Here is a 13,744-nt window from a genome sequence, read left to right as displayed (position 1 = left end):
TATTCTCCATTCGTGTGATTGTGGAGGTTGGTGGAAGTTGGTGGACATCATGGCCTTTTGACAAGGACATTTCGTACCGTTTGTACTATCTCTCGTGTGTTGTTCCATCCTGATTGGTTGGGTGTTTATTCTCATGTAGATTGTACCTTTTTGTCCCATGCTTGTGGGACCTTTGCGGTACTATTCCCTAGGCGTTAAGGGATACGTATTTTATTTTAAGGAACCACCCGGCGGATGGAGATTACTCTCGCCTTTTGTTCCGCCCAGCGCTTTGGTTTGGGTATTATCCTTGTTAAATGGTGGGTTCAATACCCTACCTCTACAGAGTGAGTATCCAAATAACATCTAATCATATGCAACAACAACAATTATATCTAGTATTATCTCATAAATAGCAAAGATATTAGTAAGATCTGGAATATGTATAATGTAAACAAAATGACAACCTGTACCTAGAGTATGGAGAGACCAAAGTCCAATTGTCCAAACACTTAATCATAGGAAATATAAAATGTGTACATCTTAAGTGCAAACGTCAATTATGTAATTGATAAACTATATGACAAATAATATACAACTATATAAAAAACACGTGCTTGTCTCTAAATGTTGAAAAACATCTATCACACGCTTGTTTTATTTAGTGTTATATGCTATAATGTTAGGTAGTGTATAGTTTAAATTTATGACACATATTGTCATATAGTTGCTATTTATGAATACATCATATCAAAGTTATTGTTTGTGTATGGTCATAATTATAAATGCACTCTTCTGTATGATAACACGATTAAAAACATGTGATGTAAAAAGTTACAAAACTTATAATCATGATATACACACTGTGACATCGTAAGAAAAAGGTTGGATGGATAAAACAACAAAAATATGAGCTCAAAATAAGACTTCATAAAAGTGCATAGAAGCCTCACATGCATCGACAATCCAATGGTCGAAAAAGTTACGAGGGTTGCAACAAAGCAGAAGACAACCAAGTAGCATAATTGAAATGTTAATATCGTTTTCATAGCATGTCAATGTTAGCATAACTTTACATGTAATTAGAAACTAGCGTGTAAATTAAGAAGTCTTGGTTCTCTTATGGCAATCGCGGACCTAGAATTATACAAACTTTTGGTAATCGTCTTAAAAGCGTGTGACACTATTTGTATAATTCTACATGTTTTTTAAATAGTGTTACAAGCTTCCCACACAAAGTATCAACATTTTTTATATTTTCAAACTTTCGGGTTTCGAGCTCTTGCTCGGAACTGTTCTCAGGCACCCTCGTGCTCATGTTTTTTTTGTTTCAAGCGCTGTTGTGCTTCCTTACTAACCAACACTATTTCTTCCGATTCCAAGCCAAAGATTTTGTGACCATTCCAGACTTGTTTCCTTACAAGTTTTACTAATTGACTAATTATTAGGTTGAAAAATTGATTAGTTTTCTTGCAAGGTCATTCTTATAGGGTTATAATATACCCTTTGGTGTTTAAACCTCACCCTTAAACGTCAATTAAACTTGTAATTGAGTTCGTAGATCTTACCAACTGATTGTGATGACTTTTATGATGATAGTAGCCTTCTGTTCTTCTGTCATTACTCCAATAACACCTATAAAGCCATGATTTACCACAATCCAGCTTTTTATTTAAAACCAACCAACTAATTAATCAAAAACCGGTTATAGGGTGAGAGAGACAAAAACCGGTTTCCAACCGATTTTGACCTTTTGTTGACCAAAACCAGTATCAAACCCAACAGGCTTAGGGAAAAAAAACCCTCTGGGCTAAAGAATGCGGCCCATAATATAAGCCCAGGCCCAGCTATAGATTAATATTAATCCAACCTTTACTAGTTTTGAACCAACTCTAATTAGTACCGATATGGTTTTTCATATCACAAACTAGTTCCAGTTTTGACTTTTGTTGACCGAAACCGGTTTAAAACCAAACTTGACGTACATCCGATTTAAGGTTTTCAAAGATACATTATTAAATTGGATTTCGTCTCCCATGCACATATAAGTTTCAGTTAATTAATTTCATGTGTGTTTCATTTTTTGTTTTGTTTCATTTTGTTCGTTTAAGTTTAAGGCCATGATTAAAGATAATGGATTATTGGGTCAGCTTGTTTTTCATTTTACTTATTCTATATGTACTTGACTTTTAGTTGATGAAGAGGTGGTGCTTGATGATTTAAAAAAACTGCTTTTGTGTGTACACTTTGTTAGTAACGTTGTTAATTTCCAATGCTAGTTCAATAGAGTTATATAGAATGGTGTTCTTTGAAATCTAATCATAAGTTTGGATGGTGATTTTTGTATCCTAAACATGTGTTGGACTACCCTATGGTTCGATTGAGTGGTGTATTTGTATCTCTACCGACCCGTGGCCTATCTGTTTCTACCTAATTTGAACTCTACATGCTTCATATACATTACCTACTGATTCCTATCTAAACTGACTTAAAAATATGTTTTTTTTTTTTGTTTTTTTATTATATATTTCCCATCACTAAACACTACAAATTACATACATCAACAACCTGAACAAACAATCATATATTTCTCTTGTTCATATAAAATTACACATTTACCCCTATTTAAACGGTTTAAAATGTCTCTTACAACTAATAAATTACTAACGAATCAATAAAACATAAAAACAATAATGTCACTGCCGGCTCTACCTTAATAGCATGTGAAGCCACAGCTTTAGGCCACAGAATTTTCAAGGCCCCATTTTTCTAAAATAAATTATGCTAAATATATGGTCTAAACTTACATTCAAATTTTCTGTGTGGTTTAGTGGCAAGATTTTCAAATTGTTTTTACGAAACCCCCCTGTTTCATCCAACGTCACTGCCTTTTTTAAAATTTCTTAGGATTTTTTTTCCCTTTATTTTTTCAATAGTATGTAGATAAGAATTTTATTATAAAAAAAAGTATATAAAACGTAATCAATATGATATTTTTACGGTTGCTGGTCTAAACAAAAATTATAAAAAAAAGTATATAAAACGCATTGATTATTTGAGAATACCCGCATGTAGTACGTTAAATTATATAAATCTCGTGAACTATAACATATATAAGTTAGGTGATTTTAATAAGAAAAAGTAAAAGTCCCCACCAAGTTTCCTTGCACATGATAATATTGAGCGAATAAATATTTCATAACTTTATCGTATTCTTCATAAGTTGTAAATCCGATATTTTTTATTTTTTATTGGGTATGTCTATTTTCGTACTTTTTTCTCTAAATATGTGATATTCGTTACCTTCTTTTATGCATGTTTTTTACTCTTTTAATACACAACATGGCTGTGAAGACGTTAAAGAATGCAATTGATGTGAGTTATTTTATGACCTAGTGGGTCAAGCTCACTTAACCAACTTTATTTGATTAGAATTAACCATTTGGTTAAAAATTTATTAGGCCTTTAGAGGTTCCATCATGTAAAACACAAAAGGTGAAAGCCCGAAACAAAATTTTATGGGAAGGGCCATGTGAAGCTTACCTTGCTTTAGGCCTCCAAAATAGTTGGGCTGGCCCTGAATAATGTTATATTAATAGTTAAACGAACCCACAACAATATCAAGGCATCTTCTCCGAATTTCCGGCCACTTCGATACACCATCTTCTCCGACCACCGGTCCACCACCACCACACTCTTCCCCTCTTCAGAGTCTACACCTACACCAATAGAGGTGCACAAAAAACCGGTTACGAACCTGACCCAACGGTTTCTACCTGAAGCCGGACCCGACCCTACCTACCCGCATGTACGAACCGGGCTTTGGATTTCTCCCCGAAACTGTAACCGAAACCGACCTGAATCCGCTTGAACCGGTTCCACAAATACCTGGTCAAAACCCGAAGAATGTGGCCCATAATTTGAGCTCAGGCCTAGCTAGACCAAATTCATTATTTTTTATAAAATATTATTAAATATCATACATAAAGTCATAAACCATAAATAAATGATAAACCTCAAAATTTATCATTTCTTGTATGGACATTGAACTCAAACAATGGCTTTAAACCCTAACCTCCTCCATTTTCACACATTCACCCAATTCTCCACCCACAACAAATCAATTCATCATCTTAATCTTCATTTTACCACCAGTCGTCTAATCCCACTCGCAATTTCACAAGATTCCAATTCAAAAGACAATCAAAACCCTAAAAAAAACCCCAAATCCAAACCCAAATCACCCACAGACAAAACCCAAATCAAACAACACCCAGAACCCTTCCCAACCACAATCCCCAAAAAACCCCGCCGCGGCCGCCCATCCGAAGCATCCGCAGTCGAAGATTTCATGCGCAGCTCACTCGAAGAAACATTCGCCGCCATCCGAGAGCAGAGTTCCGATGTAATTAACGTAATTAAGGATAAAGTTGATGTTTTTGATGAAATGGATGATGAGGGTATTGAAGAGGATAAGAAGAAGGGGATGGTGGTGGAAGAAGAGGACCCGGATTGGCCGGTGGATGCGGAGACCGGCTGGGGAATCCGGGCGTCGGAGTATTTCGAGAAGCACCCGATTAAGAATGTGGTTGGGGATGATGGGGTTGTGATTGATTGGGAAGGGGAGTTGGATGATAATTTGGTTAAGGAGATTAATTGTTTGGAGTGGGAGACGTTTGCATTTCATCCTAGTCCGTTGATTGTGCTTGTTTTCGAACGGTATAATCGGTAAGTTACTATAAACTTTCGTTAAGTGATTATTTTTGTATGCATTTAAGAGATGTTTAGATATAATAATAACATATGTAGTGTTAAGACCATGTGTAGTCATAAAGCTCCACTACCAGGGATTATGCGCCACGTGGCGTCCGGTCAGAGTTATGGTTTTGTACAAAAACAGGCTGTAGTCATAACTCTCCACATCGAGGCATTATGCGCCACGTGGCGCCTAGTCATTATTAATTTTATTTGTTTTTTTAAATACTAAATCATTTAAATAAATTAACATAAAATTAAAAATTACATTAAACTTCCAAATAAAAAATACATTAAACTAAATTAAAAAAAAATACATCAAATTAAAAATAAAAAAATACAAATAATACTAATAAAACTAAAACTCATTTATATTTTTCTAAAATTTTCGCTCGTCGAGCGGCTTTTAGAGATTGGACTATCGGGTCGTCTTCGGATAGTTCGTTTGATAAAACCTCGATGTCTTTGTCCATCTCATTCCTTCGAAGTAGGTCGACGGCGTCCAAATTTACTTGAAGTCGTTGGGTTCCAAGTTGGTGTAAATCTTGGAGTCGAGAGTTCATTAATTGGAATTGGCTTTCCAATTCGGGATTCGAACACGTTGCCGACGACGAAGCGGCCCCTTTCCCCTTTCCTTTGCCTTTGGTTCTTCTACCCCCCGGCCGAGGCATGTCGGTAGTATTCACGGGGTCATTATCGCTTAAGTTGAAGTTTCGAGCGTCGGAACGGGGCGTGTCTGGATCAACCGAAGACGATGTTTTAGACTTTTTTTTTACTCGGGCCACCATCGGCTTCGGCATCCAACACCAAGCCCCATTTTGGGTGAAACCTCATTAGGTCTTTCCAAATGCCAAAGTAGTTGAAGGTCCCGCCGACCTTATGTTGAAACTCAACCAACGCGTTATCCATGACTTCCGCGTCCGAGACACCGCTACTCCTAGTTCGATTCATCCGAGAGAAAACCGTATGGAAAGCCATGCATTTGGTGTTTATGTCGCCCCATTTCGACAGTAACGAATCTTTTTCTCGACGCGAGTCCCCGCCAAGGTTGTGAAACCTCTCTATAATTTTGTGCCAAAATACCCCCGTTTTTTGATAGTTCGCTAAAAAAATAAAAACATTACAAGTTTAATGTTTGTTATAAGAAATTTAAAAAAATATATATGCATTTTAAAAACCTACCGCATTTGGCATCTTCCGATATCTGGCACCAAGCACGAGCACATAGTACGCACTCGTCGGGACTCCACTGGATTACCGTCTTTCTAACCCGAGGTTCGCCGGTGGGCTTCTTTGCGTGTTTTTTCGAACGTCCGCGTTGGCTCGAACCGCCTACGTTCTCCGGGACGGGTTGTGTCACCGGCACGAACTCGACCTCGGGTTCGGTCTCCGGGGCGGGTTGGGAACCCGAACCGGCAAAAATGTGCCGTCGGGTTTTGGAAACAGGGTACCGGGTTTGACATAGAGTTTTGTAGATATGCAAAGTAGGCGGCCATTTGCGGGTCAAACATTTGCGGGACGGGTACGGTTGGCGTCGGGGCGGTAGATTGGTTCGGTTGTGGATTTTGGTTGGCTTGACGGGCATATTGACCGAAACCGAGAATATTTTGGTTGTTGTTTGGAAACATGATGGTAGAAATATTAGTGTAAAAGATATAAATTGGTATAGAAGTGGAAGGAGTGTGTTAAAAAAAATGAGTTTGGTTTGTTTATATAGTATAAATATAATTAATATAATTTTTTTTTAAATTCCCAACGGCTCCAAACCCACCCACCCAACGGCTATTTTTTTTTATTTCTGTGCCGACCCCCGCGTTTTGTATACAACGCAGCCAAAAACAAGCTTCACATAACGCGGGGGGGGGGGGGGGATGTACCCCCCGCGTTTTCGTCACATAACGCAGTGGCAACGTTGCCACTACGGGTGGTCTAAGGGTCGAGTTATCATACAAACAAAATTATAGTATAAAACGTCCGAAGGGAACTAGAAAATTGTGCGGTGGTATTTTCGTATTTACTCTTAACAGAGTAATCACGCTACAACAAAATACAAGTACATTAATAATTAATTTTGTAGAACTCGCTAGCCGCTAGTCTGGCGTGTTAATCAGGATTAAGAAGATTGGAATTTATATGTAGTTTTTGAAATATACAAATATAGGATGCAGTTACCGTACCCTAATGCCTTAACGTACGGTAGGTACGCGAGACGCTCAAAGGCAAAAGCCAAAGGCAAAAACCTAAAACGCTCAGAAAACGCTCAAAAACGGCCTTTGTGAAAAAAAAGTGAAAAATTGATCGATTAACCATCCAAAACTGTTTTTTTCGGTGAACCAATGATTGATTGGATATGTATTGACGATTCCGAGATGTTTGGATGTGATTTCATGGATCGATTCGTGAAAAAATGGATTCGCACACGTAATGTACGTTAAGGCATTATTGTATTGGATCTTTTCCCTGCAAATATATACCAAAATGTTATATATAAAATTTTAAATTTTGACTGAGTTTGACCAAATAGCGATTAATGGATAACTAATCAGTAGGGTAGGAACTACCGATTAACGGAGCGTAGGTGGGATTTATAAAACCATGGTATTAATAGTTAGAATACTTATAAAATGTAGCGTAATTATTTTTACTCTACTTTTATTTTGTGGTATCCTTTGTTTCTTCAATTTGTATGTTTTGCACGATAAATCTCATTTGTATTTGATCCAAGCTTTAATGTTGACTCCAGTTGTATTATTATTGATTTGCTTTGTGGGCTTTATAGGGCAAGTGAAAATTGGAAGGCCTTAAAAGAGTTAGAGAAGGCTGCTAAGGTGTATTGGAATGCAAAAGATCGTCTGCCACCTCGGGTATGTTATAAAGTTATAACTGCTCATGTTAATATTGACGGACCGGGTCAGGTCATTTTTATAGCAGTCGAAACATATTTGGCTAACCCACAAACATAGTTGTTAATAGCGATCATAGCGAGCGATATAGCGATTAGCATAGCGTAGCATTAGGGTTTCACTATCTGATTTTGGTTCCCTAATAGCGTGATGAGTAGCGAGATTTTTTTTTTAATTTAATATATACAAAGGATAAAATATACCTACAAAATAGCAGTTTTTAGGGTTTTTATTAAACATACATTCAAAACAGTGTGTTTGGAATTTTAGGTCTTTTATTAAATATACGTATAAAAAACAATGTATTTGGATATAGTATACATATAAAATATTTCTGAAATTTTTTTCTAGTGCATTGCTAAATATAAACTAGCGTTCGCTATTTCAACGCTATCACTACGTAGCGTATCGGTAGCTTGTCGCTATCGTCCGCTATTTGTTATTAATAACGAACACATTCTGTTTCGTTTACGTTACCCGAAATTTAACCAAGTTTGACTAGCTAGCTTGGTTTTAAAATGCGTTTCCAACTGGACTGTCGATTGAGCAATGAACTTGAGTATTTATTGTATTGTTTATAAGTTAACAAGTTAATACTTGTAAATAAAGCTTGTTAGTTGTTTTAACTGTACTGGTTTGTGAATGTAGACGGTGAAGCTTGACATGAATCTCGAGACAGACCTCGCTTACGCTCTTAAGGTTCGCGAATGCCCACAAATTCTGTTTTTAAGAGGAAACAGAATCATTTACAGGGAAACACGTAAGAATACTTTTAGCCATTTAATATCATATATAACATTCTTTTAAGTAACAATCATCTGATCGTAATTCGGATTTGTGATATGCAGAGTCGCGAACAGCCGACGAGTTAGTGCGGCTAATAGCACATTTTTACTACAAAGCCAAAAAACCTTCATGGATGAAAGATCAAAAACTGTATACATAACTTATTGTAAACACAATAGACATTAGTTTATTTGTTTAATTATACAATAACCATGTACTAATACAATGCTTACAAAATCAATCGGAAAACATCCCTTTCTCCAATGACTGAACTATGTTCTTTGCTATGCAATACGCCGTCGACTCTATAGTAATCATCGGATTCACACCGAGAGCCGTCGGCAGCAAACTACCGTCGCAGACGTACAACCCTTTCGCTTCCCAGCTTTGACCGTTGACATCAACGCCGCCTTCATCTTCGTTGCTGCCCAGTCTACAACTCCCCATTTGATGAGCTGAACAATAACTCGTCCACTTTTCTTCCCTAGATTTCGGTCCACCTGGGGCGGTCACGGTGTCTAGAAACTCTTCCAGGTCGTCGCTTTTAAGACCGTCACATTTTATTCGTTGACCGTCGTTCCGGAATGTTCCAACTTCTGCTGCTCCCGCGGCTACCAAAATCCGCAACGCTTGTCGTAAGCCCATTTTCATGTTCTCTTTATCGACTTCGTTTAACTTGTAAGTTATTTTCCCTTCCTCTAGGACTTGACCCGAGCTTTGATCCCGAACTAATGAGAAAAGCTTTGTGATTCTCGGGTATTTTACCATAAAGTCTTTCATGTCGGCGGCCGAGACCCATGGGAACAAAGCCGCGAATGATGCAGGCCCCATAGAGGCGACTTCTACTATTGCACGGGTTGATGAGTCTTCGGGTGATTTGACTTTATGGAGGGAGGTAATGATTCCTCCCTCATAACACTTCCCGTCGTGTGTTCCAGGAGCACCTGGCGGGAAGTATCCCCACGCTAGTAAAACAGGGTGGACGTGTAAATTCCGACCGATGTGGCGGTTCGTGAGCCCGCTAGAAATCATCAATGGCGGTGTCAAGAGGGACCCGCCTGCAGAAACTGTTACTCGCGCTTTGATCCGGAGTTTTCTTGTGATGGTACTGCTTTCGGGGTGGGCAAGTACGCCACGACATCTTTTCCTACCGTCGGTTTCTTCGAATACAAACTTTTCCACTTTGCACCCGGTGAAAATAACCGTGCGGTTTTCAACTGCGTCCACGAGCCAAGTCGAATCCGTTCCCTTTTTATCCCCACTTTTACACCCGTAACAACACGAACCGCAATAATGATCCTCCGACGCGTTTTGTGGAATCGACTCCACCGTCAACCCAAGATTCTCACACCCGCGGCGGAGCGCATTGTTCTGAAACCCTTCTTTGCTATTGTTAGTAACACAGATCCGCTCGCACACAACTTCCATCGCGGATCGATAATCTTCGGTTCCATACATTGGAATCTTCTTATCCACTGCCCAGTTTTTGAGCACATCATCCGGCGTCTTAATGGCGGCCGACCAGTTCACAGCGGATCCGCCACCAACAGTCGATCCGGCAAAAATATTAATTTTCCCGTCTAAAGTCGATAATATCCCACCGTTTTCGTATAACTCGTCCATCGATGGACCTTCGAGGAGCGAATAATCTTCGGGAACAAAATAATGACCTTTTTCCACCACCACCACCTTGTGGCCAGCACTAGCAAGAACCGCTGCTGCAACACCGCCACCACAACCAGAACCTACGATCACAACGTCACATTTGACGTCGTAAAACCCGTCTTCAGAATCTTTCACTTCAAGACCTTTGCTTTTCACAGACTCCATGAAGGTTGTATCACTTTCTTTCTCCGTTTCCACAACACCCTTATCGAGCGGTCTCTGTTTCTGTGGCTTCACCGTGGCATTATTCGATCGTTTGGCATCGTACCCGACGGCTTCCCATGAAGGATTTTCTGAGTTTTCATCAGTCTAACAAGAAAAATATTATTACATAAGTAGATGTACCATACATTCATATATTATTTACATATCAGAATTTTTGACTCGACACGAAATTCGCAGGCTTGAGTTTAGTTTAACCAGATCCATAGCTCGTTTAGCTAAACGGGTTGTGTTCGGGTTGACGATTCTGTTATTTTTGTCATAACTTAAAATAATTGACCATTTTATTAGAAACATAAGTTTTATAGTTTAAAAGGAATTATTTTATACATAACTGTGTATATCTGGGTTAGACAAATCATGTTCACGTCAGCCTGCTAAAACTAGTGTCACGTTCAGGTTCATGTCAGATTTTATGTTGGTGTCGAGTTTGACTCGTCAACCCTCAAACACGACCAAATTTAACACCCGTGAATCCGTGATAATATTTTGTACAACTTACCAAGGAGAAGAAGATATAGAAAGACATAAGCTTGAGCATGAAGAACACAACCCTAATTGGAATAAGAGAGTTGTAGGTGCTGGACCATTTAGACAGAATCTTTTCTCTCTTGTTCAAATCCAAATCAGAAAACCTGTGAATAAATGGCCATTTCGTATCCAAACAAACAAAACCGCAAAGCAAAAGGGTCCCCAATCGAGTCAATAGCAGTATCAGAATAATTTTTAGGAAGAATGTTGCATCCGCGGGGAATCTCTTCGCTATTTTCTCTGCAACCTAACAAAACCAATATTTTACTGTCACACACCTAAGCTTAGACATTTACAACAATCTAAAAAATCACGTCTTTATAATTAACGGCCGTGATTTATGTAATTAATAATTGATAACAGACTAACTAAAAGTAGGGTACACAAAAAAATATTCAGATTTACATATAAAAATATATATCATCAACAACAATATGTCTTTATCAGTCTCGTGATTTGACATTAATCTAAACACGTTAATGAAAAGTTGTATCATACATTGAATGTTGGTTATAAATCAACATCCAAACAATTATGTGTGTGTCAACCTTAAGTTGTTTAACGTTTTAGAATTGTTGGGACCCATTAATGTTTTATCAAACTGGTTGTTTTATTGATTAGTTGATTGAATCGTTTTATAAAACATTTTAATATATACATGACTTAAACCGCTACAACGGTTGGTGCCATATTGGTCGCCCTAAAGAAGGCGATTCAAGATTATTCAACCCAACCAATATGTAGACAATATTATATAATATAAATAAATATATGGCTAGGGAAACATTTTCACAATCTTATCTATTTTACTTGAATATACTTCTTTTATTGGTTATAATAATTATGAAGGTGTGGACTTTAAAACCTCACTATCATCAATTTATATAGAATATATGAGCGATGACTCTGGCTTGTCAGGGTTCGAGTCCTGATCTCACCCGGTTTTACCGGCACTTCGCTGTCTTGCCGTTTGAAGGATGTGGGGGTCGAGTTTTATCCGGGGAATCCCTCAATATGTGGACCGCTAGGGGCTCCGTCCGTCCGGACCTATGGCCGGCTAGAGCTACCTTTAGCCAATGAATGTCGCGTACGAAGTACTCAACGTTACTTAGTTGGTCGTTAAAAAAAATCTAGAGTAAATGTTTAACACGTTAACATGATTAGATAGATAGATTGGTTTGTTTGCCTATAATAAAAAAAAGGAAAACTTAAATATACATTCCTAGTGGCCTGACAATTAAATACAATTAAATAAATACATCATTAAGTTTTATTAAATACATTCTTGTTCATATACTATGTTTGTTTGTGTAAATCCGGATTATTCCGGAGCCGACGAAGTGGTGGTGGGCCCTCTCTCAATGTCAAACAATTTGAGACTTTTAAAATTAAATATATAATTAAAAGGTTGGTTGCCTTTTAATACTTCTATAATTAGAGATATGTTTGGTTCACTTAAAAATATCTCTTAATGCTTTATCGACCCTCTTAATGGATTAGTTTTATAATACTAACTCTAAGGGATGTTTTGTAATCTTGTGTTCAATCATTAAGAAGCCGGACCGATTTCTAAATATAATCTGCATCTACACATAAATTTTTGTGCTTGCTTAAAAAAAATATTTTTAAAAAGGCTAAGTTTAAAACCCCTCGCTATAGGGCGGCGTTGGGTGAGATGGCCGGCGCCGTTGGGCGCTCAACACCACCAAGGGGCGCCCTTGGCGGTGGGGCGCGGGTGTTGCAGGTGGTTGGAACACCGGGAGCGGAAGAGAGGAAAAGTGTGGTATTTTGGTGGGCCCTCTATCTCTTTCTCTCACACACACATACATACACGCATATATAATGGACGTCTTTGGGGCATTAAATCATAAGTGGACATTATGGCTGGGGTTTCGATACCCCCAATGCTTACGTGGCACAGTGGAGGGACTTATAGAGGTGGGTCTAAAACTCTAATTTGGCACTTGACCAAACATGTTTGTATACGTCATAAGTTTCTGACATTAAGGATGCAGTTAGAGACCAGAATCACCCATCAAAAATCACATCAAACAGAACAAAATCAAATAGTTTTATTTAAAAAAAAAACCTTGGACGTAACGAGAAAAATAGTTAGTTTAAGAGTAGTGTAGTTTGCCGTTAAAAAAAGAAGAAGTCAAACCTCATGAGGAACGGGTGGTTGGGATCCAGAAGCTGCGTAAAAGGCACGAACGGGTTGATTGGTGTTGGGTGGTGGAGGAATTGAAGGAATAAAAGTTTCACAGATTGAGGCCAAGGATTGGATCTGAGAGGAGGAGAAGCCATGGAAGTACTTCCTGTGGATTCTTCCACCTCTCAACAATGGATGATCAGCCATCAAATCAATTTGGATGATGCTGTATTATGCAATTGACTAGTACCAGAAGATATGATAGAGAGATTGGAGTTTGTTATGAGTATCTGCTTTACATATATCAAGACAAGGACTCGTTTTTTTGGGGCATATCTCATCTTTATCTCTTTTTTGGACGTAACGTTGCCGAATTCAAAATTGTTTATTTTATAACTGTTTTTAATTTTATTTTTGTTAATTTAATTACTGATAATTAATAACCGTGTTTAAAGTCAATATTGTAAAACTTACTAAATAAGAAAACATTCACATATTCTAAAGATGTGTCCTGTTTTTATTCTTTATTTATATCCATCTCTACTTTTATCTATCTTTAAATTTATAATAGTGCATAGTAAACGAACCGAGCGAACATGAAAGAGGCCTTGTTTGTGTTCGTTCGTAAAGGAAATAATGTGTTCACGAACGGTTCACGAACACTTACCGAACGAGATTTTATGTTCATGTTCGTTCATTAAGGAAATTAATGTGTTCATGAACGGTTCACGAACACAAATAAAATCGGTAGAGT

The 13,744-nt window shown here is 38.0% G+C and overlaps 2 protein-coding genes across 2 annotated transcripts; one reads left to right on the top strand and one right to left on the bottom strand.

Annotated features, from left to right (window-relative positions):
• Positions 1 to 4,036: 4,036 nt before the first annotated feature.
• On the top strand, positions 4,037 to 8,667 carry LOC143637499 (thioredoxin-like fold domain-containing protein MRL7, chloroplastic). The gene is made up of 4 exons (XM_077104881.1): positions 4,037 to 4,707; positions 7,514 to 7,598; positions 8,286 to 8,397; positions 8,486 to 8,667. Exons 1-4 carry the CDS (start codon positions 4,037 to 4,039, stop codon positions 8,581 to 8,583), a joined length of 966 nt encoding a protein of 321 aa, XP_076960996.1. The 3' UTR covers positions 8,584 to 8,667.
• On the bottom strand, positions 8,612 to 13,248 carry LOC143637498 (long-chain-alcohol oxidase FAO2-like). Its single transcript, XM_077104880.1, has 3 exons — positions 13,003 to 13,248; positions 10,813 to 11,088; positions 8,612 to 10,397 (listed from the first exon to the last, which is right to left on the bottom strand). The coding sequence occupies exons 1-3, from the start codon at positions 13,195 to 13,197 to the stop codon at positions 8,661 to 8,663; spliced, it is 2,208 nt and encodes a 735-aa protein (XP_076960995.1). The 5' UTR covers positions 13,198 to 13,248; the 3' UTR covers positions 8,612 to 8,660.
• Positions 13,249 to 13,744: the final 496 nt, after the last annotated feature.

This window comes from Bidens hawaiensis, unplaced genomic scaffold, assembly GCF_021521415.1.
Source record: "Bidens hawaiensis isolate Kalapana, Puna unplaced genomic scaffold, B.hawaiensis_p1.1 tig00008321_1, whole genome shotgun sequence".
Lineage (NCBI taxonomy): Eukaryota > Viridiplantae > Streptophyta > Magnoliopsida > Asterales > Asteraceae > Bidens > Bidens hawaiensis.
Note: the sequence above shows the minus strand (reverse complement) of the source record. Positions and strands in the feature narration are given on the sequence as shown.

Coding starts and splice junctions, on each gene's coding strand:
- LOC143637498 (XM_077104880.1), bottom strand. CDS start 13,197: ATGGCTGATCATCCATTGTTGAGAGGTGGAAGAATCCACAGGAAGTAC. Junction 11,089..13,002: donor AACCACCCGTTCCTCATGAG/GTTTGACTTCTT, acceptor TGGTTTTGTTAG/GTTGCAGAGAAAATAGCGAA. Junction 10,398..10,812: donor TCTATATCTTCTTCTCCTTG/GTAAGTTGTACA, acceptor TTTTCTTGTTAG/ACTGATGAAAACTCAGAAAA.
- LOC143637499 (XM_077104881.1), top strand. CDS start 4,037: ATGGCTTTAAACCCTAACCTCCTCCATTTTCACACATTCACCCAATTC. Junction 4,708..7,513: donor GTTTTCGAACGGTATAATCG/GTAAGTTACTAT, acceptor TGGGCTTTATAG/GGCAAGTGAAAATTGGAAGG. Junction 8,398..8,485: donor AATCATTTACAGGGAAACAC/GTAAGAATACTT, acceptor TGTGATATGCAG/AGTCGCGAACAGCCGACGAG.